Source organism: Magnolia sinica, chromosome 5 (genome assembly GCF_029962835.1).
Source record: "Magnolia sinica isolate HGM2019 chromosome 5, MsV1, whole genome shotgun sequence".
Taxonomy (NCBI): domain Eukaryota; kingdom Viridiplantae; phylum Streptophyta; class Magnoliopsida; order Magnoliales; family Magnoliaceae; genus Magnolia; species Magnolia sinica.
In genome coordinates, this window is record NC_080577.1 from 104,907,270 (window position 1) to 104,930,521 (window position 23,252).

The following is a 23,252-nucleotide window of genomic DNA, read 5'->3' on the forward strand; positions in this document are numbered from 1 at the left end:
GGAACCAGACCGTGACCCCTGTTCGGTCCGGTTCTAGGGTGAAACCGGAACTGAACCGTTCTTAACGGTTCTACAATTTTTGGAATCGGAAATGGACTATTAGCACCCTAGAACCAAACGGGAACCAGACCGTGAAAAATGGTTCAGTTCCACGGTTCCAGATAGAGACGGAGAGAGAGAGAGAGAGAGAGAGAGAGAGAGAGGGGGCAGAGGGAGTGCTGCGCGAGAGAGGGTAAGGCGTTAAATGACTTAGGCATCTTTAGGTTTTTTTTTTGGTTTTAAATACATCGGATCGATGGTTCGGATCCATGGTTCCTGTCATGGATCATTTCTATGGATTGGATATACAGTTCGGATCAACGGTTCGGTTCGGTTCTACAGGACCCTAAACCAGAACTAATCTGTAATCAACGGTTCAGAAAATTTGAGAACTGGAACCGGACCGTTAGCACCCTGGAAATGGACTAAACCGGACCGATCCAATGGTTCCGGTCCAGTTACACGATTCCAACGGTTAAATGTGCACCCCTATCTTCAACCAACTGTGAGGAGCTCACTTTAAGGAAAAAGGCCCTAAACTCAATAGTGACTTGGTTCCTGGACGCCCTTGCCTTGAGCAACCTTTTAGTCCTCGTTTATAATAAATGAAAACAAAAACGTAAATGAAGACCCCTCCGATTTTGCCAAAAAGCCCCCCTGGGTTTCTCTCACTCTCTTCGAAAAGCTCGCCTCCAAAGTACTCTTTCTTTATATTTATTTTTTAAATTTTAATACTTTCGATCTATTTTTTCCTTGTGCAATTGGGAGGATTTGTTTGATTCATTTGCCCGTTCTTAGATTAATGGATGGAATGGTTTCGATTTTACGGCTGGGGTTTTTTTTTTTGGGGGGGGGGAATGTTTAGGAATTTTAGTGGTTTATTTTTCGATTTTTATTTTTTAGGGGTTTCTTTTCCAGGATTTAGGTGTCTTTAGAAATTTCCTCGAAATTTAAGGGTTTCCTCGAAATTTTTGGGGTTTTGGGTTGTCCGGAAAATTCTGTGTGCTTTTCTGGAGATTCAAAGATATGGATTTTCTTGAATATTTTCTGAAAGGAAGGGGTTATCTGGATATTTATTGTGGGATCTTGAAGCATTTCTGAAATTTTAAATTTCGAAAACTTATTGGGTTTTCTTTCTGGTTTAGGTTAGGACCATGGTTTGGGTTTTCCGGAAACTTCAGGTCTTCTTTTTTTTTTTTTTTTTTTTTTTGGGTTATCTAAGGGTTTTGTTGTTTTATGTTTAAGGAATCTTCTGGAACTTGTTTACCTTATCTGAGGTTTACTTTTTAGGAGATTCTGGAAGACTAGATTATTCTTTTGTTCAGGTATATGATCTTCTCTGTTTATTTATTTAGTCGTCTAGTAGTTGTGGAAAGAGATATGGAAGTAGTTTTTCCAATGTGTTTGGAGTCTTATAACGCGGATCTTAGAGGTTGGGCTAGAACCTAGGATTTTGAGATGTTTGGACTTAAGATCTAAGATCATGCATGATGATGTGGTCCTTGTTCCAGGAGTAGGGACAAGTGCTTGATCCTCTTCAAGTGCAGAAGACACTCAATGGTTGATGGGAATCAATCTCTTTTTTATTATTTGATAGCAAGATATACAAAAAAAATTAGGACCTATATAAGATTTAGATATCCCAAAGAAAGTAACAAATACCATATATCATTAAATCTAGTCTAATCCTTATTCTGCTGATCACTATCCAGCTGGGATTTTACTTTATGTTTTTATTTATTTTTATGTCTATTTTATTTTAATTTCAGATCCTACCACATGGATGGCTCATTCTATGGGTTTAGTAGATAGACATAAATGGCATGGAAGAATTCATCAAAGTAGTTGTACGGATGCAGATCTTGTTGTGTTTTTTTATCCATTAGTTTGCATTTGAGAATTGCACAGATAAACCCAGTCTAATTTACCTTTCAAAAAAAAAAATGCCAGTATAATTTGGGGATCATTTGGCTTCATGGAATTTAAAATGGCCTAAAGAATTTGTTTAGAAATCACACTACGGCCCCGAACATATCAATAGAGAACGAGGCCTTGGAGTAATGGTCAAACAGAGGTTCGAGAAACAGAGGTGGAGGGCAGACAAGAAAACCATCCCCCCGCCCTCGAGTCTTGGCCCTATTTGGGAGCTAGAACGTCCGGGATGTGTTACTTTCTATGAGCCAGGTAGACTTTCAGAAGCCCCCGACTCAAAAGATTACTTCGCCCCACCTTCTTCCCAAGGATTTGTTGGTTTGGAAGGAGGAGACAATAAGATGTGTCATAAATGTCCAACCGCAGCTCATTGCCAAGGCTAGGGAAAATCTCAAATGGAGTTTTTTGATATTGGCTAAGGAAAGATTGTCTCTGGATGAGGTGGGAGATAGGGTTGTACATGAACCGGGCTAGCCCGGTTAACTTGCTCGACTCGGCCCGACCCGGAACTGAGTTTGGTCCGGGAAGGGCCATTTTCTTCAGCTCAAAACTGAGTTCGGGCTGAGTTCGAACAGGTCCTAGTTTGGCCCGACTCAGTCCGAAACCCGACCCGACCTGGCCTGGCCCGACTCAATCGTTTACATATATATATATATATATATATATATATATATATATATATATATATATATATATATATATTATTTTTATTTTTTTGTGTGAGCCCCCTTGAAGCTTGGACTCCGGCCAGTATAAATATTTCATGTCAGGCTCAAGCTCATGTTGGCCCGATGATCTGGCCGGGCCGGGTTCGGGCTGGGTTTGACTGGTGACCGGGCCGGGCCGGGTTGAGCCCAGTTCGACTTGGTTCGGCTCGATGTACACCCCTAGTGGGAGAGTGGCTCCAGGAGTGTTGCGGCATTAAGGATTCTAAGAGAAACTTCAGAACCCTTAGGTCTAATACAACCTTAGTCTCCTCTCTGATGAAAACATTGATTGATGCGTACTGGTGAGTTTCATTCACAGGGATGGCCTTGTCCTTTCCATCTCTAGGTGGGAGGAGCGGTCGCCGTTCGGATCGTTTGAGACATGGGTCCAGATATGGGACTTTACCCTTGAGCTCTGGTTTGTTGTGGTCTTTACCACTGTTGTTTCTTGTTTTAGTGAGGTGGTCCTAATTGATGAAGATACAAAAAAATGGAGAAATCTCAGCCGAGCTAGGGCAAGAGTTCGGGTGAGGAAGAAAACCATCCTTCTTGGCTCTGTTCCTATCCAGGTGGGAGATGAGAGGATCACGGTTCGCATAGTCAGGGAGACATTCTCTTGCTTCGGAAACTCAGTCTAAGGTTGATGATCTCAACAGCCCCAGTTCAAGCCCTTCTCTGACGGTGGAGGAGGAAGACCTAAGATTTCGGTGCTCTCGATAGATTCCGAACGCCACACTGCCTATGTGTGTGGAGGATTCAGAAGCCACATCACCTACTTCCTTTGAGAAAGAGACAACTAAGCCGAGTAATGATGCGGGTCTCAAATCTTTTCAATAGTTGGTAGCTCCCAATGAGGCTCAGGGACAGGACAGATGGCGGTCATCCACCCAATTTCTTCTCTCACTAGTAGAGTCGTGACTGTTGTCTCGTCATCTCCCTTTGTTTTTAGACGCGTGTCCGTCCTTCGATCCCTCGAGAATAGATGCATGTCCTCCATTGGTACCGGTACCTCGTTTTTTCCCCTAATTCCTCTGATAGCAGATGCATGGCCAATATTTCTGCCTTTACTTGATTGCTCGCCCCCTCGCCTCATCAATAGCCGACGCGTGTTCGGTAGTGACTATCCTAGAAGTTGATGTGTGTCTATCTATTAAATTCCTGCCAAATATACCCTCGGGAACAATAATGGTCAGAGAGAAGATCGACAATATTCCTGATCCGCTAATTCCTTTAATACTGGCGCTGGTTTTCTTCCCAGCCTGTGCATCCTTTCGGAAACCGTGGGGTCATTCTTAGTGATAGAACTCTTCATGATCCCTCCAATTTCTTCAATGGTTGCATCCAATGTCTTAGATCTTCGGCTCCCCTTTAAGGACGATAGGCTATGGCTTTTTGAGGGGGTTGGGGAACTTGTAATCAGAGAGGATGCCCCCTCTATCTAGGTTGGGGAAGAGGTTGTGCTGGAAGTCATTCCCCTCCAGACGGAACATTTCCTTGTTTTAGCGGAGTTCATATACTGATGTAAAGTGGATCGCGGACACTTTCATGTCCAAGATGGACCATAGAAGGCCCGATCGAAGGCGGAAGTGATCAGGACCGTCAGAACCCTAAAACAGGCATATCTCGCAAACCGGAATGAGTTATTTGACATACCATATATGATTTTGGGGTAGGAGAAGCTACTTTAGCCACCCAACCCGGCTATGCCGGGTTGCCCATGCCGAATTTGCGAGATTCAATCAGATCGACAATCGAAAATCCATTTTATTTTCGTTTTTACTATTTATAGTAAGTTTTAGTTTGATTATAACTCTTCATCCTTTGAGCTTTAGGAGTTGTGTCCAACATGAAAAGTGCTTAGAAAAAATAGGAGAATAACATGGTTAAGCCAAATAGGACACTATTTTTGGCCGAAAACCATGAGGTCTAGTAGGAATCACGACTGTCTATAAATAGTTTGATTTTGAAACTTCTTCTAATGTTTGGTATCACTATCAAGGTATCCCGTATCGGTATCGGTTGGCGTAACGGTGTTCTCTGATATCGATATGGATACGGGGGCGTAACGGCCCATAACGGTGCAATTTTTTTTTGCCAAAAAAATATGAAAAAATATGGATTAAATCCAGAATATTCTAAGCATTCCAAATATGCATTCATTTATAAATTGGAACATGTTTATGGTGGTGTAACGGTCTACTCTTTGGCGAGAAGTTGTATTGGACTGTCTGATGAATTTATGAACCAGATAACCTGAATTTGACTACAAAATTCATATATTTAATTTTCTAAATATATAATTTATATACTTAACAATTTGATATCGTTTCTCCTAATAGTTTTTTTTTTTAAAATGAAATTAAATCCAAGTAGATGGCGTTGCCAATTTGGGATTGACTTGGAGGACCAATCCATGCCCCAAATCAGCCTCGAATTCATGCAATTTATTGCCATTATCCCACTTATAAATTGGTGGACATTTATTGGATAGTAAATCATGAAAAAAAATCAAAAGGCCCTATTTTAAAAAATAAGCGTCCACAAATTAACAATTATAACTATTCAAACAATTTGATTTTGGCATTGTGAGTTAGCATCTATAGTTCATAATTTAATTGGTAAATTTTAAGTTAATACATGTCTCGTGTACAAATTTTTAAGGGCCTGAATTAGGCAGGACTCGAATTGTGAAGTGTAGCACACGAGTGTTAAAGTTTTTTGGGCCCCACCGTGATGAATGTGTTATATCCACACCGTCCATCCATTTTGCCAAATAATTTTAGGGCATGAGCCCAAAAAGGAGGCAGATCCAAAGCTCAGGCGGACCGCAGCATAAGAAACAACAATAATTAAACGTCCACCATTAAAAATTTATTGGAGGCTACAAAAGTTTTAGATCAAGCTAACATGTGTGTTTTCCCTTCATCCATGTTAGTGTAACCTAATTAACAGGTTAGATGGAAAATAAACATTATAGCGGACCGTGTAACAAAATAGTGCAAGTGCACTGTTCAGCGTGCACGAAACCGAAAGGAAAAGAGGAAAAGAAGAGAGAGAGAGAGAGAGAGAGAGAGAGAGAGAGAGAGGGAAACCGAAAGGAAAAGAGGAAAAGAAGAGAGAGAGAGAGAGAGAGAGAGAGAGGAAGAAGAAGAAGAAGAAGGAAGAAGAAGAAGTAGAAGCTGCAGCAGGGCCGCAGCTCACAGCCACGCGGTCCATTCCGTTTTCGATGCCGAAAATGAAAAAGAAGAGAGGGAAATCGAAAAGAAAAGAGGGAAAGAAGAGAGAGAGAGAGAGAGAGAGAGAGAGAGAGAGAGAGAGAGAGAGAAGAAGAAGAAGAAGAAGAAGCCGCGGCCGCAGCCACAACAGTCCGAGAAGAAGAAGAAGAGGAAGAAGAAGAAGAAGAAAGAAAAGGTATGTTTTTTTTCCTTTTTTTTTTTTTTTTGCTCGTAACAGCCGTTACGGGGCCGTAATGGCCATGACGCCTCCGTATCGCTTAACGGACCCCACCGTTACCGTTACAGCCGATACGTAACCGATATGGGACACCCTGATCACTATTGAAAGGGTTGTAAATTCATTTTTATTATTTATCAATCAAATTTTGAATTTCTAGAATTTTTTTTTTTTTCTTATTTTCCCTCGTTGATTCAAGGTATCTCTGTGAGGAGTCCAAAGAAGCTCCATGGATTCGAAGTAGTTATCCCCTTGAGGAAGACGGTGATCGACCTCATCATGTTCATCCCTGCGTCAGTTAGTATCAGAGTGAGGACTCCCCTCGGACCGATGACAAATAACGACAGTATGGAGCAAAATCTCGTGGACGGTGATCTAGGGATTCATTATCTTTTGAAAAGAATGGAAGCTTTCCACCGAGAGAGTCAGTTGACCATGCAAGGGCTGCAGGCAACCCTTGACCATCTTGCGGATACGCTAATTCCACCCCGAGCCCAAGGCGATGCTCAACCGCCCGTGGTTGCTGTACGACACAACCGAGACATTCGTAGGGCACTACCAGTGGTGAATTATAGGGCTACACCGGATGAGTCTAGCTCTAGTGACAAGGACATCGATGACGGCTTTGCCCGACGACCGATTTATGGAGGCGATCGACTAGATCGTGTTGAAAGAGACTATCGAGGTAAGGTCGAACTTCCGAGTTTTAATGGTTTATTACGTATAGAAGATTTCCTCAACTGACTAGCCGAAGTAAAACGATATTTTGATTACATGGACATGCCAGAACATAAAAAGGTGAAATTAGTAGCGTTCAAATTAAAATCTGGTGCTCTTGTATGGTGGGAGCAATCACAACTCTCACATACCCGACAGAACAAGGTGCCCATCTCATCATGGCCACAGATGAGACACCTTCCTCGATCACAATTCCTCCTTGGTGATTACGAGCAAGTATTATTCCAACAGTACCAAAATTGTCGACCGGGGAATCGAACTGTCACAGATTACACTGAAGAATTCCAGCAGTTAGCAACACGGAATGACCTGTTAGAAATCGAATCGCAGAAGGTAACACGATTTATAGGTGGCTTACGATCGACGATTCCGGACCAAGTTCAGATGCACCCGGTTGGGACCATGGATGAAGCAATTCAGTTGGCAAGTAGGGCGGAAACGCAACTTACAAGAGTCCCTACTCGGCCTTATCCTTCAACTAGGCCCCCCATGACGGGTCCCACGCAGGATTTAATGTTGGCACGAGGAAAATAACCAATAGGAGGACGTCCTCAACCTCCTGCAACCACAAACCATGATACGATGTGCGACCCATCTAGGCCTCAACGTGTAGCACCCACAATAGCGAGCCCAAGTAAGATTCCAAATCCTTATAGTTAGCCAAGGCCGAACACTTGTTACCATTGTAGCCAACCGGGCCACTTATCAAACACCCGCCCTCAACGCCCCACAACCCACTTGACCATTAACGAATGGGGCACTGAAGATGATGCATCGGAAGAAAGCCTCGGATATGATGAAGATGAACAAGTCAATGAGGAATGAGCTGGTGACGAGGAATGGATGGCCGAGGATCACTGCGAATCCTTGGTTGTGAGGCGATTATTGTACACCCCACAGAAAGAGTTGCACGCACAACGGCACAATATATTCTGTATGCGGTGTACCGTTAACGGCAAGGTCTGTGATGTAATCATAGCCAGTGGCATCAGTGAGAACATCGTCTCGAAAGTGATGGTGGACAAGTTGCGGCTATCTACGACAAAGCATCCTTCCCCTTACTCAATTGGCTGGATTAAAAAGATGAACGAGACTAAGGTAACCGAACAATACACTGTCTCATTTTCAATTAGTAAAAATTATAAGGACGGTCAAAATGGAAGCATGTCATATGTTACTCAGTTGACCATGACAATTGGACCGTGATGCGACTCATCGAGGACGAGATAATGTTTACATCTTCGTCAAGAACAGTTGAAAAATAGTACTTGCCCCTATGGCATCAGAGAACCACCTTGAAGCTTCTAAAGTGGAGGGGAGTTCCCTCCTGACCATTTGGGATTTCATGGAGGAATCCACAGAAACCGGCAAAGTGTACGCCGTAGTGGTAAAGGGCAAGGAATCGGAACCCTTAAACATTCCCCCAAGTTTAAGGTCATTGCCGAACGAATTCAAAGAAATCTGGCCCAAAGAGTTACCCGATGGATTGTCTCCCATGCGAGATATTCAGCATCATATCGACCTTGACACGGGTCTAATTTACCCAATCATCCTCACTACCGGATGAGTCCGAAAGAGTGCGATATTCTGCAAGGGCAAGTGGAGGGATTGATCCGTAAGGGTCTAATTCGAGAAAGCATGAGCCCATGCGCCGTATCGGCCCTATTAACTCCTAAGAAAGATGGGAGTTGGTGCATGTGTGTTGATAGCTAGGCGATCAACAATTATAGATTTCTTATACCACGGTTGGAAGATATGTTGGACATGCTTGAGGGTGTGAAATTATTTTCTAAATTGAATTTAAGAAGCGGCTACCATCATATTCGAATACGGCCGGGTGATGAGTGGAAAACGACTTTTAAGACCAAGGGAGGGTTGTATGAATGGTCGGTCATGCCCTTCGGTCCTTCGAGCGCGCCTAGTACATTCATGAGGTTGATGAAATAAGTTCTAAAGCCATTCATTGGGCATTTTGTAGTTGTCTATTTTGATGACATTTTGATATACAGTCAGGACGAAGCAAGCCATATGGAACACCTCAAACAAGTATCTCAATCTAAAAAAATGTAGCTTTTAATCGATAGCCTGTTGTTTTTACGCTTTGTTGTGACATTCATAGGCATTCGTGTGGATGATGAAAAAATGCGAGCCATCAGGGAATGACCGATCTCGACGAACATTCATGAAGTGAGGAATTTCCACGGGTTGACGACCTTCTATTGTTGATTTGTGCGGAATTTCAGCACGATAGTCGCACCTATTACAGATTATATGAAGAAGGGGCCGTTTCAGTGGACCGATGAGGCTGACAAGAGCTTTGCTATAATCAAGCATCGGTTGTCCACAACACCGGTCTTGTTTCTTCCTAGTTTCGACAAGCTGTTTGAGGTTAAATGTGATGCTTCATATGACAGAATTGGAGGAGTTTTATTTCAAGAAGGCAGGCCGGTAGCCTTCTACAGTGAAAAGCTTAGTGATGCACGCAAAAAGTGGTCGACCTACGAGCTTGAATTGTACGCAGTGGTCTAGGCACTGCGACATTGGCGACACTACTTAATTCAGAGGGAGTTCATTCTTTACACAGACCATCAAGCTCTCAAATTCATTAATAGTCAGGCTAACGTGAATCGTGTGCATGCCAGATGGGTTGCATTTTTGCAGGAATTCACGTTCGTTCTGAAGCACAAGTTAGGGCAGCGGAACAAGGTGGCTTATACCCTTAGTCGTCGTACTTCACTACTCATTACAATAAGTAATGAGGTAGTCGGTTTCGACTGTCTCAAGGAGCTGTATACTGAGGACAAGGACTTCAAAGATGCATCGATGAGGTGTCAAATGGGTTATCCCAGTGACCTACATATGCGAGACGGTTTCCTCTTCAAAGGGAATCGACTGTGCATCCCCTAAAGTTCTCTAAGGGAGCAAATTATTTAAGAGTTACATGGAGGTGGCCTTGGTGGATACCTTGGACGAGACAAGACACGGGCTCTTGTGGAGGAGCGGTATTACTGGCTGCAATTTGTACGTGATGTGGGAAAAGCAGTGCAACGCTGTTATGTTTGTTAAACCTCCAACAGACAGTTTTAGAATACGAGCCTCTACACCCCGTTACCTATGCCTGAGGACCCTTGGGAGGATTTATCTATGGACATCACGCTTGGTCTCCCATGAACAGAACGCATCATGGATTCGGTGTTCATGGTGGTAGATCGTTTATCAAAGATGACACACTTTATCCCATGCAAGAAGACCCTCAATGCGACACACGTGGCAAATCTATTCTTCGGAGAGGTCGTGCGACTACATGGGGTTCCCAATACCATTACTTCTGATCGTGATATGAAGTTCATTACCCACTTTTGGCGAACTTTGTTGAGTCAGTTCGGTATGCGACTTTAGTTCAGCAGTGCCTATCACCCACAGACCGATGGGTAGACTGAAGTTGTGAATCGCACGTTGGGAAACCTTCTTCCATGTATTTCAGGTGAAAAACCGAAGCAGTGGGACTTGGCCTTGTCTTAAGTGGAGTTCGCATTTAACGACATGGTGAACCGTTCGATAGGGATGTCCCCATTCTAGATTGTTTATGGTACAGTACCTGGCCACACACTTGACTTAGTCCCTTTGTCCAAGCCTCCGAGCATGAGCATTGCAGCAGAAAACATAATGGACCGAATCATCTAGAGGTGCAAGCCAAGTTGCATGCCTCGAACGATAAATACAAGGAACAAGCCAACAAGCATCGACGACAAAAGGTGTTCGAGGTGGGCGACCAAGTTATGGTCTATCTACGCAAGGAGAGGTTTCCGACCGAGACTTACAACAAGTTGAAGAACAAGAAGATTGGACCGGTACTGATCCTCCGAAAGATCAATGACAGCGCTTACATTGTTGATCTTCTGGATGACATGGAGATCTCGCATACTTTCAATGTCGCAGACCTGACCGACTATCATGAACCGAAGCGGACGAGAACTCGAGGACGAGTTCTTTTGAAGTGGAGGGGACTGATGTACAGCGGGTCGCAGACACTTTCATGTCCAAGATGGACCAGAGAAGGCCCGATCGAAGGCGGAAGTGATCAAGATCGTCAGAACCCTAAAACAAGCATATCTCGCAAACCAGAATGAGTTATTCGACGTACCATATATGATTTTGTGGTAGGAGAAGCTACTTTAGCCACCCGACCCGACTACCGGGTTGCCCATGCCGAATTTGCAAGATTCAATCAGATTGACGGTCGAAAATCCATTTTATATTCATTTTTACTATTTATAGTAAGTTTTAGTTTGATTATAACTCTTCATCCTTTGAGCTTTAGGAGTTGTGTCCAACATGAAAAGTGCTTAGAAAAATTAGGAGAATAACATGGTTAAGCCAAATAGGACACTATTTTTGGCCAAAACCATGAAGTCTAGTAGGAATCATGACCGTCTATAAATAGTAAGTTTACTATTTGTAGCAAGTCTTGAATTTTAGGGAGTTTGAGTTGGAGTTTGATTCTGAAACTTCTTCCAATGTTTGGTATCACTATTTAAAGGCTCGTAAATTCGTTTTTATCATCTATCAATCAAATTTCGAATTTCTAGAATTTAATTATATCTTCTTATTTTCCCTTGTGGATTCGAGGTATTTCTACGAGGAGTCTAGAGATGCTCCGTGGATTCGGAGTAGTTATCCCCTTGAGGAAGACGGTGATCGACAGCATCACATTCATCCCTGCATCATATACTCCCTCCTCCTCACTCTTCATTGGATGATGGCAACATGGTGGCTTTGATTCGTAGTAAGCGGTGGGTCAGAGAAGCTTTGGTGCATGTCAACAAGTTTTTAAGAGTCGTCTTCGAGGACTGTGACGTTGACTATGTGTCGTTGTTGCATGTTGTCAAGGCTCGAGGGTTGGTTAAGATCTCCTTCAATTCTTTTTCACCTTTTACGAATATAAAATATAAAGCGCCTCCCCCTTCAATCCAATGGAATCGCATAATCGAGTTTCCATGGCTAATTTAGAGGAGGCGCTGCCAAGGGGGACAAGAAAGGGAAGAGGGGCAAAAATTGTTTCCTCGTGAAGATCATCTCTTGGAATGTCAGGGGGTTGGGAAGTCTTCAAAAGAGGCTTCTAGTAAGCAAAATCCTGCAAAAGTCAAAAGTAGAAGTCAAATGGGAGATGTTGCCAGTGGATTCTTTTCTTAGGCACAAAGGATACAAATGGGAGATCATGCCAGCCAATGGAGCTTCTGGAGTAATTATCATCCCCTAGCCGTGTGGATCAAAGAACATAGTTGGTCAGGCTCTTACTCTCTATCGGTTGTTTTCAGAGGTGCTGAGTTGGGTGATTACAGGGTTGTATGGATCAAATCGGCCTTCCCTTAGGTCATCTTTTTGGTAGGAATTATCCTCAGTTGGGATAAATAGCATCTGCCTTGGTGCATGGGGGGCGATTTCAATGTAGCGAGGTTAATTCATGAGAAGCACAAGGGAAGAAAGACTTCTAGTAGCATGAGGGGTTTTTCTAAGTGGATCCAGAGCCAAAACCTTGTTGATCTCCCTCTTCTTCTTTTTTTTTTTCTTTTTTTTTTTTGGGGGGGGGGGGGAGTAAAGTTCACTTGGTCTAATGGCCAATCTAATCTCACCATGTCCAGCTTAAACAGATTCCTGGTGTCCCAATCTTGGTTGGATTCATTTCCCTTGGTGCGACAGGTGGTGCTTCTGAAGTCTACCTTTGATCACTGACCTATCTCCTTGGGGGTGGAGGCTGATTCTTGGGGCCCAAATCCGTTTCGATTTGAATTGGCCTGGATGGAAGTCGAAGGCTTTTCGAGTTTGATCACATAGTGGTGGGAATCTATTGAAGTCCAAGGCTCAACAGGATTCAGGCTATGTAAAAAACTCAAATGTATTAAAGGTAAACTCAAATCCTAGAGGTAGGAGATTTATGATCAGAGAGTAGCCAAAACGGAGAGCTGTAGAAGATTTATGATCAGAGAGTAGCCAAAACGGAGAGCCTGCGCCCAAGTGGTATTGTCTTTAGATGCTAAGGAATAGTTGGGGCCTCTAAGTAAAGCAGAAATTGCAAAAAGAAACACTCTCGCTTGAAGCTTAGCAAAAGGTTGCTAGAAGAGGAAATCAAATGGAGGCAGAGGTCGCAATCTACCTGGCTCGAAGAGGGGGATAGAAACACTAGGTATTTTCACAGCATCGCCAATGCGCAGGCCAAATGTAACAAAATCTCCTCCATGGGTCTACGGTAGGGTTACCGACAAGAAGAATCAGATCACATCTCTGTTCCTCTCCAAAGAAGATATTGTTAGGCCAAAACTTCAGTTTCTAAATTTCAAGAAGATTTCTGACGAATATGCCCACACCCTTCAATCGCCTTTTACAGAGTTGGAAGGCAGAACTACGATGATGGGCCTTGAGTGTGATAAAGCCCCCGGTCCCCGATGAATTTCCATTGGCCTTTTTCCGAGTCTTTTGGGAAATTCTCAAAGTTGATATAGTGGATTTTGTGATGGAATTTCATGAATACGGTATGTTGCTTAAGGAAATGGGAAGCTCCTTCATTGTTCTTATCCCTAATTTGGGGGGAGCTACTCAAGGTATCCCGTATCGGTATCGGTTGGCGTAACGATGCCCTCCGATACCAATACGGATATGGGGGTGTAACGGCGATACGGGGGCGTAATGGCCTATAACGGTGCATTTTTATTTTTATTTTTGCCAAAAAAATATGAAAAAATATGGATTAAATCCGGAATATTCTAAGCATTCCAAATATGCATTCATTTATAAACTGGAACATGTTTATGTTGGTGTAACGGTCCACTCTTTGGTGAGAAGTTGTATCGGACTGTCTGATTAATTTTTGAACCAGGTAACCTGAATTTGACTACAAAATTCATATATTTAATTTTCTAAATATCTAATTTATATACTTAACAATTTGATATCATTTCTCCCAATAGTTCTTTAAAAAATGAAATTAAATTCAAGTAGATGGCGTTACCAATTTGGGGCTGACTTGGAGGACCAATCTGTGCCCTAAATCAGCCTCAAATTCATGCAATTTATTGCCATTATCCCACTTATGAATTGGTGGACATTTATTGGATAGTGAATCATGAAAAAAAATCAGAAGGGCGTATTTTAAAAAATAAAAGTCCACAAATTAACAATTAAAACTATTCAAACAATTTGATTTTGGCATTGTGAGTTAGCAATTGCAGTCCATAATTTAATTGGTAAATTTTAAGTTAATATATGTCTCGTGTACAATTTTTTAAGGGCCCGAATTAGGCGGGACTCGGATTGTAGCGTAGCACACGTGTCAAAGTTTTTTGGGCCCCACCCGTGATGAATGTGTTATATCCACACCGTCCATGTATTTTGCCAAATAATTTTAGGGCATGAGCCCAAAAATGAGGCACATCCAAAGCTCAAGTGGACTGCACCATAAGAAACAACAATAATTAAACGTTCACCATTAAAAATTTATTGGGGGCTACAAAAGTTTTAGATCAAGCTGACATGTGTGTTTTCCCTTCATCCACGTCAGTGTGACCCAATTAATAGGTTAGATTGAAAATAAACATTACAGTGGACCTTAAGAAAATTTTAATGGTGAGCATTCTATAACCATTGTTTCCTATGGTGTGGTCCACCTGAGATTTGGATATTATTAATTTTTTGGATCCTGACCTAAAATGACTTGGCAAAATGGATGGACGACATGGATAAAATATATACATCATGGTGGGGCCCACGAATTGTTTAATGGTGAAAATCATTATCTCCACTGCTATTTTTGGTGTGGTCTAGACGATCTTTGGATATAATTCATTTTTTTTGGTAGTGCTCTAAAATGATCTTTGAAAATAGATGAACGGTGTAGATATAATAAATACATCACTGTGGAGCCCATGTAATTTTGATCTCCTTTGAACCGTTCGTACAACTCAGAGCTCGAGGAGTGTCAGCACTCGTCTTAGCATGACACGTACCTACAGCAGCTAGCTGGTGTGTGGTACACCTGCAAATAAATAAAAAAAGGAGAGAGAGGGAAACCGAAAAGAAAAAAGAGGGAAAGAAGAGAGAGAGAGAGAGAGAGAGAGAGAGAGAGAGAGAGAAGAAGAAGAAGAAGAAGAAGAAGAAGAAGGCAGCTGTAGCCACAGCCGCAGCCGCAGCTGCCCGAGAAGAAGAAGAGGAGGAGGAAGAAGAAGAAAAGAAAGAAAAAAAGGTTCTTTTTTTCCCTTTTTTTTCCCCCTATTTTTCAAGGCCCACAACAGCCGTTATGGGTCCGTAACGGCCGTTACGGTCACAGAATCAGGGAGGTGCCCGTTTCGACCCCGTATCACGTAACGGTGTCGGTCGTTACCGTTACGTATCGGCCGATAAGGCCGTATTGTAACGGATACGGGACACTTTGGAGCTACTTCTCTCAACGACTTTAGGCTGATACGTCTGATCAATGGTCCATATAAGATCCTTGTTAAGGTCTTATCCAATCATATCTGATCGGTGCTTTCTAAGGTAATCTCCCCCTACAAAATGGCCTTCATTGCTGACAGGCAGATAGTTGATTGCTCTTTCATAGTTAATGAGAGTATAGAATCGTGTCATAGAGCTGGGACAAAGGGAGTCGTCTACAAGCTGGACCTAGCCAAAGTTTACAATCACATGGATTGGGAGACTTCATGCTGGGTAAAATGGGCTTCAGAGAAAAATGGCGGGGATTGATGCGTGCATGTGTCCTCTACTCATTTATCTGTTGTCATGAACGGGCCTCCTTTCAGATACTTCCAGACCTCTATGGGGCTCTGCCAAGGTGATCTCCTTTACCTTTCCCCTTTCCTTTTTATAGTTGTTTCGGAGGCTCTTAGTATGATGCTGGAAAAAGGGAAACAAGCGGGTCTGTTTTAGGGATTTGAAGTATCCAATTCCTTGTCTTCCTTATTCCACATTCAGTTTGCAAATGATACTTTAATATTCTATGAAGTGGGGGTTTCTGAGGTCTTCAATCTTAGTCTCATCCTTCATTGTTTTTAGCTTGTCTCTGGTCTCATGGTCAATTTCTCTAAATCTGAGTTGCTCAGTGTAAACATTAAGGACAAGACGGTAGGTGAGCTGGTCGAGGTTCTGGGATGCCGTGCTGCTTCGTTCCCCAATTCATACTTGGGTCTTTCGCTGTGGGTTTCCCTTTGTGTCTTGGTAAACCTCCTCTCGCCTCATGGGATAGGGTGTTAGAGAGAATGGATAGAAAAATAGATCTGTGGAAAGGCAAATTGTTATTGTTAGGAGGTAGGATCACCTTGATTAAATCCTCCCTCTCTAATCTTCCCACTTATTTCTTCTCCCTATTTCGTTGCCTCAAATCTGTTCTGGTTAAGAAGGATAAGCTGCGGAGGAATTTTCTTTGGCAAGGGGGGAATCTGTCTTTCAAGTTCCACCTTCTCTCTTGGGAAGAGGTCTGCAGGTATCAAAGATTTGGACCAAGTTAACAGTGTGTTGTTAGGTAAATGGGTGTGAAGATTTGTGGAGGAAGAAAACAATTTATGACGAGAGGTTATAGCCAGTAAATATGGGGTTTCAATTCAGGGAAGATGGACCAAAAGCTCATCTATGTGTAGGGCTTCTCATTGTTGGAAATAGATCTCTAGATTGGCTAACAAAATCTTTCCTCACATTGACTTCTCTTTAGGTAGGGGATAAAATTTGCTTCTGGGACGACATTTGGCTGGGGGACTCTAGTCTGAGGTCCCAATTTCCCCTGGTTGCTGCTTTGAGTCCACGACAGACTTGTCCGTCTCAGATTGCTTTTCAGTCATGGGTGTAGGGAGTTCGTGGACTCCTCTCTATAGGTGCAATCTGAATGACACAGAAGCTAATGAGATAATTAGATTGCTTGCTCTTTTAGAGGGCGTGCATCCTTCACTTGACGAGAGAGATGCCCCTTACTAGAGTGCGGACAAATTAGGATGCTTTTCAGTTCGATCGTTCATGAAGGTGATCTGCCGGTTGATTTGGGGTCCAATTTCAACTTCTTAGCCTCTATATGGCGTGTTCAAGCCCCTACCAAGGTTCCAGCTTTCGGTTGGCTTGTTGGAAGGGGTAAAATTCTCACTCTAGATAACCTTCGCAAAAAAGGTATGATTTTACCCAATGTTTGCTCTCTTTGTATGCAAGCATCAGAATCTTTGGATCATATTTTCTTGCATTGCTTTTTTGCAAAGGGAATATGAGACTATCCTTTCCATGTTTAAGATCAATTGGGTTATGCCTATGTCTATCAAACAGATGATGATTTCTTGGATTGGGGGCTGTCCTTTTGTGAAAGATAGCAAGAAATGGCAGCAGGCCTTGTTGGCAGTTTTTTGGAGCACTTGAAAGGAACAGAACGATCATTGTTTCAGAGACCTCAATCATCCCCTTTAATCATACATTCACTAAAGTCTCTTTGATGCTCAAAGATTGGGATCCTTGACCAAAGAGTTGGTCTATTGCATTTTTAGGTTTCATTTTGTGCTTTATGTTGTTTTCTGGTTTTTTTTATTTATTTTGTGTGTGTGATCGCGCGCGCGCGCCTTTTAATAAAGCTCATGCTTTAAAAAAAAATGGAAATGCAAGGAAACATGGGGAAAACGGTGGAATTTTTCAGTGAAACTTCAGGAGATGCTGAAATACACATATTTGCGTATTTAGGTATCAAAATATCGCAAAAAGAATATATACATAATAAGTTTCCAATTAATAGGGGCCTAAAAACATGTGTTGTCATAAGAAATCAGTCTGACCATCCCATCTATCCTTCCAACCTTCTATCGAAACATCCATCGATATTTCAGAATATGGACAGCACACGATATTTGTCGACAAATCGTCGACAACTGGAAAGGAAACGAAAGATTGTGGTCTCAATATCGCGCATGTTGTGATAACGATAATATCGTGGTGTTATCGATGTTATCGTTGAGAAATTGAACATCATATATTATTACTACCATGCGCCCATAAAAAGTTTTTTAAATGAAAAAAATTTTAGTAAACAAAATTTTGGCAATGCCGATACATTGGCGATATTATTGAAGTATCACCAATACACTGGCAATACAAGCAACACCTGCAATTTACATAGTAAAAAATATTGGTGATATTGATGCATGGCAATACAAGCGACAATACAAGCGACGCCTGGAATTTACATAGTAAAAAATATTGGCGATATCAATACCTTGGCGATATTAATACCTTGGTGATATTTAGTGATACATCACCAATACCTGGAATTTCTAATACTACCAGTGTTCTCAGCATCACCGAGCTGGAGATATGGATAATATCGAGGATTCATCAACCAATGGTCCCAACTAATGATTAGTCTGCATCACTAAATCATAGGCCCGACTTGTCCAAACTGAAAATCCAAGTATATTATCTTCTGAGGTCAAGGTCATCCTTCGGTGTATTTAAATACATGTTCAAGTAGGCTAGATAGTCTAGATTAGAAAAGAAATGATCATATTGTTCTTTGGGTTTCATATCTCCTTGTTTGTAATTGACATTAAATTCCTCTTAGATTGCTTGTTCATAGGTAGTTGCAGTCGGAAAATGGGGAAAACTGTTGCTATTTGCCAGGTTGGTGGCGAATTTGTAACAAACAACGATGGATCTATGTCATATACTGGTGGAGAAGCATATGCGATACCAGTTGTTCCCAACATGAAATTTGATGAATTCAAGTCAGAGATAGCTGAAATGTGCAATCGTGATGCAAGTACCTTATTGATAAAGTACTTCCTCCCAAGCAACAGAAGGATTCCAATCACAGTATCCAACGACAAGCACATGCAGTGCATGATTGATTTTCACGAGGACTCAGCGACAATAGATGTTTTCGTTTTGGACGGGGAGACCATTGCTCAGAACGCTGATAAAATGGATAACAACCGGTAACTTTTCCTTGGTCAACTCCTGTTTGCAATCAATAACAGGGTCCTGCTCATGTGGGACCCGCGGTTCTGTGATCAATACCACTGATTTCACAGGCTCCACTGTGGATGGGGCATGCCCTGAAAATCCCCACATCTCAAGATCCTGTTTGTGAGGAATTACAGGGTCCTGCTAATGTGATGCCCCTGGTTCTGAGATCTAGAACATTGATTTAACGGGTCTCACTGTGGGTGATGAAAATCTCCACATCGGGAGATCCTAACCCTTCGATCTTTATACTAAACTTCCATTGAGTGGAGACTGTTCCTGCATTCTTCTGCTTGGTTGTCTAGGTGTAGGCCATTGACTGAAAGGTTGGGATCTTCCAATCTGGAAGTTTTTTCAAGGCATTCTCCATCCTTGGTGGGGTCGTCAGATCAATAGTTTTGATTACAGAACCATGGCCCCTTGCATCAGCAATACGTGATTGCTGACGATGCTGACCCCTATATGAATTATACTTTTCGAATGAAATTAAATGGGGTGCATTCTCTTGCAGGGCAAACAGAGCCACAAGTAAAACAAGTAGACCCACAAGTAGGACGACAAAAGGGGCTGCAGCCACTGACTCTATCACGCAAGCTCCTACAAATGTCGACAGTGATGGGAAAGGAAGGAGAACTACAGTCCCTGATCCAGTGGCTTCAAATGCTGTCATGGATGACCCTGCCAGTGGTGATAGCATTGCAGGTAGGACCAAGAGCAGGATTACATCAATTGCCGTTACAGTCACTGACCCAACCACCCCAATTTCCACCACCCCTGCCGTTGGCAATGATAAGCAGCCAGCTCAATACAGTTCACCAGTAAACACTATCTTTGATGTGGGCAAAGAATTTAATAGTGTCAGTGACTTCCGTGATGCATTGCGTAGGTATGCCATTGCAAAAGGGTATGCATTTGCGATTATTTGTAGTAGCCGATCCCGTGTGACTGCCAAATGTAGAGCTGAGGGCTGCCCATGGCGGGTGCGTGCTACCAGAATAGCACCCACGAAGAGGTTCAAGATTAGAAAGATGAACAATGTGCACACATGTGGTGGGGTTGGAAAAGATGTCCATCCGAACGCATCAAAATACTGGATTGCGAGCATTATAAAAGACAAGCTACGAGATAAGCCACAGTATACGGGAACAGAAATCGTGAATGACATATATCAGGAGTATGGAGTCAATGTCAGATATGCTAGGGCGTGGCGTGGGAAGGTGGTGGCCCAGAAGCAGCTTCAAGACTCCCAGTCAGACATTTATAGTCAGTTGCCTTGGTTCTGCAATAGGATAAAGGAGACGAATCCTGGTAGTCTTGTAACTCTGACAACAACAGACAAGTTGAGTTTTCACTGCCTTTTTGTCTCATTCCATGCTTCACGGCATGGGTTTGATAATGGTTGCCGCCCCCTCATTCTTCTCGACGGAACATCTCTAAGAGAGAAATGGCGAGGGACATTGTTAGCTGCGGTATCAGTTGATGGGGATGATGCCATCTTTCCCATTGCCTTCGCTATAGTGGATTTTGAATCCTATGATAATTGGATTTGGTTTTTGACAGAATTGAAATCAGCCGTGTCAACAAATCGGACCATAACATTTGTATCTGATAGACGCAACGGTTTAGAGGAGGCTGTGCCGCAGGTTTTCGAGGACAGCTATCATGCCTATTCTCTGCATCACCTTACCGAGTACTTCAAGCGGGTGTTGAAGGGCCCATCACAGCCGATGAAGGATACACTGGCTGATGAGATTAAACGTGCTGCTTACTCATGCAGCATTACCAATTTCAATGCTTGCATTGGCAACATCCGGAATTTCTCACACGATGTCGCATCCTGGGTCTTGTTGGAAAGCAAGCCTGAGCATTGGTCGAATGCATTCTTTAAGGGCTTGCGATATGACCACCTATCATCGAACGTTGCAGAGTTGTTCTACAGTTGGATATCAGAGGAGTGCGACCTATCAATAATACATATGATTGACATGATACGGTGTAAGATGATGGAGATGATTTATGCCCGTCGAGAGGCTTCAAGCACATGGTCGACGATTCTCACACCTTCAATGGAGCAAAGACTGGAGTTAGAGATATGCAACTCACACTCGCTCAGCGTGTTGTTTTTGTCAGGGAGCGTGTTCGAAGTCCGTGATGATTCGGTCAACATTGTGGACATCGAGACACGGGATTGTACGTGCCAGAGATGGAAGATGTCTGGGTTGCCGTGCGTTCATGCAGCCGCAGTTTTCGATCGTACAGGTAGAAATACTTATGATTACTGTTCAAGATACTTCACAGTCGATTGTTACCGTTCTACATATTTGGAATCTATCCACCCAATACCAGGTATAGGAAATCCTATAAGTGAAGATTCCAACACCGAAATAATTGTTCGTCCACCCAGTCCACCACCTGCAAGGCCAAAATCGAAGCAGACAAAATTGCTTGATCCGAGTAGGAGGCTATTGCTTCATGTAAATTGCGGTAGGTGTGGTCATTCTGGGCACAATAGGAAAAAGTGCAGAGAGGTGGTGGAATAGGGAAATCACTAGTGTTAATTTCAGTTGTATTTAGGAGCTATTTTGTTTGATTTAAATACTAATGCCTTGAGGTGAATGTATTGGTGTTTGAGTGTTTAGATGGTTAAAACCAGATTGAAGATCAACCCTCAGATCTTTTGACCAAAATGAGCTCAACATTCTTAATTGTGAAATATGAGATTAACTTTTTTAAAAGTTGAGGTGTGTCTGGTAAGTCATGGTGCTTCAGCTACTTATGCCTCGAGAAGCTGATCTCAATTTCTACTTACCCATTGCACAAGGAATCCTTTATGTGCCCCATTGTCTAATAAAGGCACATGATCTAATGTATTACTTGCCAGTAATACATGTGAAGAAGGAAACTGTGTGTAAGCAATGGGAGATGAGAAGAGGTTGTCAAAAGTAGTTCTCCTTTGGTGATGTGGCAGAGAGAGGATGAAGACACAACTTTACTCTAAATTACCTAAACACCCTTTCATTTGACTAAAACCCTTCTAGTATCCCTTTTTATTGAGGTTTTAGGTTTTGAACAACTAAAAAACTATATACTCGACTCAACTCGATGTCCAATCTCGTCGAGTTGACTGGAAGACCTAGCTGAGTCTTTATTTGACTCAACTAAAGTATTAAATTAGATATATTTATAATAACAAAATTTAAAATTTATTAGTTTAAAGATATATTCATACTTTGATACATTAGAAATAATTATAATAACAAATTTTCTAAGTAATAAAACTGTCTGAAGTTGATAGTTCAAATGAGCATGGTGCCCTGATTAATGGCGCAGCTTTTCTCACCAGGGTTCTAGGCTCAAATCTCCCTCCAACCTAGGCGCGTAACTAGCATAACTGTGTCAAGTCAACAGGAGAATATGTGAATAGAAAGGTTAGCCACCGAGTTATATTGTTGTTTGAGAAGGGTTCAATGATGTAGGCTGGAGTTGTGACATTGAGGAGTCTAAATCTACTAGTGCCTATATTGTCACTTTAAGTGGAGTGGAGGTGCAATCTCTTGGAAGTTTTTTTTTTAAAAAAGCAGGCAGTTATATCTCACTTGACTATGACATCTAAGGCCATAACTTTGTGATAAATGTCGACTTTGTAAGGTCATGCCAGAAATTTGTCTTATCCTCTAACAAAACCTTGCAATGGAAAAAGGGAAATGAGACTACAATCTTTAAAATTCAAGAAATTTTATAAAAAGAACAACCTAATTAGTATAGAATTTACGTTTGGTACCTTTTTCAAAAAGGTTTTCAGAAACCTACCTCAGTAATTGATATAATTATCATTCCAACACCTTGTATCACTCTTTTTTTTTTCAAAAAGCTGTATCATTAATCAATATTATTATCATCCTAGTACCTTTGGTCACTGCCATTATGTGAGCAAATGGGTCGTTGGCTCGGGTGGGGCCTACTGTGATGTTTATGTAAAATTCACCCGAACCATCTACAGTGTCACCCCATGTTGATCCAAGGGCCCAAATATCGCCTCCATTTATGATTCAAGTGGACCACACGATTGGAAACAATGTATAGAGCAATGCTCACACTCCAAATTATTTCCCTTGATGTGAACCACCTAAACCTTGAATGGGCTTAATTCTTAGGTTCCAGGCCTAAATTTTGGTGTGCCATTTAATGGTTGGAATAAATGTCATATAATTATCACAGTGCGCCCTATGAAAATTAAGGACGAATGTCTTTCTCCCAATTGTTTCCTTTAAGGTGGCCCACCATGATCACGAGCCATCCTGATTTTTTTATGGGACTAAATATCTAATGGACAAAGTGGATCTTACATAAACATCATGGTGGGCCCCATTAAAATAAAGAGCAATGTCCGATAGAGTTCCTTTTAATATC

At 42.1% G+C, this 23,252-nt stretch overlaps 2 protein-coding genes across 5 annotated transcripts in view; both read left to right on the forward strand.

The window, feature by feature from the left end:
* Nucleotides 1–612: 612 nt before the first annotated feature.
* LOC131246542 (uncharacterized) lies at nucleotides 613–21,507 on the forward strand. 4 transcript variants are annotated; one of them, XM_058246778.1, is made up of 3 exons: nucleotides 613–736; nucleotides 18,457–18,814; nucleotides 19,354–21,507. In XM_058246778.1, the coding sequence occupies exons 2-3, from the start codon at nucleotides 18,474–18,476 to the stop codon at nucleotides 21,380–21,382; spliced, it is 2,370 nt and encodes a 789-aa protein (XP_058102761.1). In that variant the 5' UTR covers nucleotides 613–736; nucleotides 18,457–18,473; the 3' UTR covers nucleotides 21,383–21,507. The 4 variants fall into 4 exon arrangements, with proteins under 4 accessions (XP_058102761.1, XP_058102758.1, XP_058102760.1 ...); XM_058246775.1 differs by lacking the exon at nucleotides 613–736 and adding an exon at nucleotides 15,396–15,693 and having other exon boundaries at nucleotides 18,442–18,814; XM_058246777.1 differs by lacking the exon at nucleotides 613–736 and adding an exon at nucleotides 15,663–15,693.
* The window catches only part of LOC131246540 (uncharacterized), a 79,939-nt gene continuing 57,316 nt past the window's right edge, over nucleotides 630–23,252 (forward strand). The window contains exon 1 of the mRNA XM_058246769.1: nucleotides 630–658. Coding sequence (XP_058102752.1) covers nucleotides 645–658 — 14 coding nt within the window. The 5' untranslated portion in view covers nucleotides 630–644. The remainder of the gene's footprint in view (nucleotides 659–23,252) is intronic.